General features: G+C 25.4%; 1 protein-coding gene across 1 annotated transcript in view; it reads right to left on the bottom strand.

The window, feature by feature from the left end:
• Positions 1–2,421: 2,421 nt before the first annotated feature.
• Positions 2,422–3,607, bottom strand: part of LOC108684188 (nucleolar complex protein 2 homolog) — a 2,896-nt gene continuing 1,710 nt past the window's right edge. Inside the window, exons 8-11 of the mRNA XM_018188356.1 lie at positions 3,458–3,577; positions 3,255–3,386; positions 2,953–3,174; positions 2,422–2,856 (exon numbers count right to left, since the gene is read on the bottom strand). Of these exons, the coding sequence (XP_018043845.1) occupies positions 2,491–2,856; positions 2,953–3,174; positions 3,255–3,386; positions 3,458–3,577 (840 nt within the window). The 3' untranslated portion in view covers positions 2,422–2,490. The remainder of the gene's footprint in view (positions 2,857–2,952; positions 3,175–3,254; positions 3,387–3,457; positions 3,578–3,607) is intronic.

Below are 3,607 nucleotides of genomic sequence, written 5' to 3'. Positions count from 1 at the left end.
AAGTGTTATATGAGATGACATGGCCTTTAGAAAGTACTAAATGAGATGATTACTTTTTATCGCAATTTAACTACAACTTTGTTTATGTACTTCTAGCTTGTATATAGACTGATATTACGGTACGTGAGAATGATGAATGCATTTTGTAATTAAATACAGAAATATTTCAGTTTCTCATGTCTCATGATGTAATAATAATATTTTGCAAAAATGATTTTCAAAGTTACAATTTCTTGTTACTGGTTTGTAGTCTTAACAAGTGTAATAATGATTATCAACTCGAGTAATATTTTTGAGTTACATGAATATTTTGTGCAGAAATTATTAAAACTATTGAAAGCGTCGCACACTGTTTTGTAAAAGTACAATTCAAATTTAGTTATAAATATTTTTCACGCCAGTTTTTTTTTAACATAATCTGCTTTACTATCACTTTAGTTAGATCATTAAAAATTAACTTAAGATATTGCAGCATTTCAGTCAGTTACATTTATATAAGTTATGTTATCATATAAACACACGTTATATCGTGCGATTAGTTTTGTACGATTTAAATAATAACAAACATGTTACATGATTTTCCTATTTCTACAGTTAGATAACATCAGATTATTAGATAAATACAGCTCTGATGATTATTAATTAGAATTAAATAATCGAACAAAAGACGAACCAAACAACTCACCTATCAATGCTTACAATGATTTATTAATATAACTCAAAATTTTGCTAATTAGTCTTCTCATTAATATTAGCTTTTCTTATTATTATCGAGCTGACAAAGAAAAATAAAGTCTGTTTTTAAGCAATGTTGAAAATTTAGAGGATACATAGTTGATCCCATTGATCCGTAAACAAAGATGCATGTCTGAAAAGCCCAAAAAAGTTACATTACATTCTTCTTACTATGTAACTATGGGCTCGCACTTCTTTAGGGTAAACTTAATTGTAGGTGCAGTGTATTTATGAATTGTTTCAAACACTATGAATTTTTTAATAATTTTATGATTAAAGGAAAAAAATATATGCGTTTTAGAATATAATCTTTATTTTATTTTAAATGCTTAAACTTCGCCCTGTCAATTTATATGTTAAAGGACATTAGGCGATTATTAATGAGTATACTATTTTTTCTTAAGGGCTATTAAAAAAATGTATGTATTTTACGAATATATGCATATATTAATAAAGCAATATGCCCTTCTTACTCGTTCATATAATAGTAGAGTTTAATTCTTTTTTTCTTTATCATCATCATTCATATATTCGTCACAATAACTTATATATTATATTTGCAGTTTTTTTTTTTTTCATTTTTATTTCGACATCAATTGTTACAAAACAGACATTGTTTCAATGTTATATTGCTGTTGCTAATGCACTAGTTGTACTAAAAAATTCATCGTAGCACAGCATAAAATGATATGAATTAAATAAAATCTATTCAATTTGTATAGCGACAAAAATTTTATTGTCAACGCGAGTAGTCTGTATGCTAATCACATATATATACATATACATATATCTGTTCCAATACGGATATGAATTATATCACAATATTATATAATGAGTTATATCCCATATTCTGTTTGTATCATCATGCAAATTGAAACTTGCTAAAAAAAAAGAGCATGCAACAACGTCTTCTTGTAAAGTAGATAAAATTAGAGCAAAAATTGCGCATTTGCTTTTTGTGTCATTAAAGATATATTTTTATAAAAACGATATGTTTATTATGTTTAGAAACGAAACAAATGTAATGGAGTGCTATAAAGAAAAACGAAATCGTTGAATTAATTTAAAAATTTTCATAGTTTATCATCATTATGTCTATTACATACTTGTCGGTGATATGCCTGTATATTAAAAAAATTGATTGTAAATTTATAACACAGTCTAAAAATATAATTGTAGCTATTGTGTATGTACAAAATTGATCTAATTTGAAATCAAAGTCTTAAATAAATGTTTTGCATCCTACATATCTTTCGTATTTTTTTCATATAAATTATTAATTATCTTCTATATTATTAGTATCATTATACACAAATATTAATTGTATACAAAATTTCTAGTTTTGTTATAAAATTAAAATTATAATATTTAAAAATATACACGTTTCACACATGAAGTATTTCTTTCTTCAACAGGCGCTTTATGCATAAAAGATATTGAACAAAAAAATTGTCAAGAAATTTGGCCGTATCTCGCGCAACATGTATACGCGATATCTGTATAATAATCAGAATTATTATTATAATTATAAGTAAATTACTGTATAAGGGATAAGTATTTATATTAAATATAAAGATATATATAATAACAAAATTCATATTTAGATATAAAACAATAAATATATTCCCACAGCATGTATATTGAATACGTATAATTGTTAATTCCAAAGTCCAGAGATCTTATCCTTATTTTTAACTTCAATCATTGTTTATATTAATGCTTATGTTTTTTTCTTATTCAATTGTTTCTCTGCTCTTATTTCAATTCCCGTTTCACCTGAAACTCATCTTCTTCGCTATCTTCTGCATTCTGTTCATCTAATTTATGTTTTGTTGATTTTCTCCCAACGGATATATTAAATTCTTCTTCATTCTTCGTAAGAAGTTTAAGGTTTTGGGATTCACGAAGTTTAACGTAAGAAGAATAGAATTTGGCTATTGCTGTACCATCTGTCTTCGTTCTATTTTCCCAATTTGTAATCTCTGCCATACTTTTTAAGTCTATTGTTTCTTTATTACGCTTGATCTCGATATGTTTTCTATTTTCTTCAATCATATTTAGAAGCAATTTCATTTTCTTGCAATAAATTGCTACATGACATTTCTCCAGAAATTCTTTTAACTATAAAATAAAATATATTGATTTAATAATATATTTTCGATATATCTAATAATACAAATTTCTGGTTTTTTTAAATTTTGTTTCTTCTTAAAATACCTGTATTATACAAGGTGTATAAAGTTCTGGAAAATATATTTTATGACTTTCACTCGCCGCATGTTCTAGTATAAGATCATAAATAGTTTCAATAATACCATCTTTGAAGCCATTTTCTATAAATTGTAATTTCGACACTTTCAAAATGCAATCAAAGGATATAGGTTTCATCTTCATCATAACTGTTTTATGCCTTTTATTAAAATCATAAGACTCCAGTATCTAAAAAGAAAAATTTGATATACAAAATGATAATGTACTCTATGATATTATAAATATCGTTAAAAATATGAAAAAAATACCTCAAGAAGAAACGGCAAAATAGGTATGAACGTTCCGGTTTCTTTAGAAATAGTTATTAACATTTCTAAACAATAGAATCGCAATGGATAATATTGCGCAGTTGGATTAATTTTTATTGTTCCTATAATAATCTATAAAAAATTAAAGCATTTTTCTATTGAATTACTTTCATTACTTTCATTGCTTAAATTTTATTTAGTACCTGAACTAAGGGATATAACAGCGATCGTAATATTGATTTATCCTTTGACTTAGTTATTAATTCTGTCCAAAAGCGCAAAGAATTTATATACTGCCAATTATATACAGCCTGAAGAGTTTTCTGAAAATAATCTTAGATGTTACTCATAAA

This window comes from Atta colombica, unplaced genomic scaffold (genome assembly GCF_001594045.1).
Source record: "Atta colombica isolate Treedump-2 unplaced genomic scaffold, Acol1.0 scaffold126, whole genome shotgun sequence".
Taxonomy (NCBI): domain Eukaryota; kingdom Metazoa; phylum Arthropoda; class Insecta; order Hymenoptera; family Formicidae; genus Atta; species Atta colombica.
Note: the sequence above shows the minus strand (reverse complement) of the source record. Positions and strands in the feature narration are given on the sequence as shown.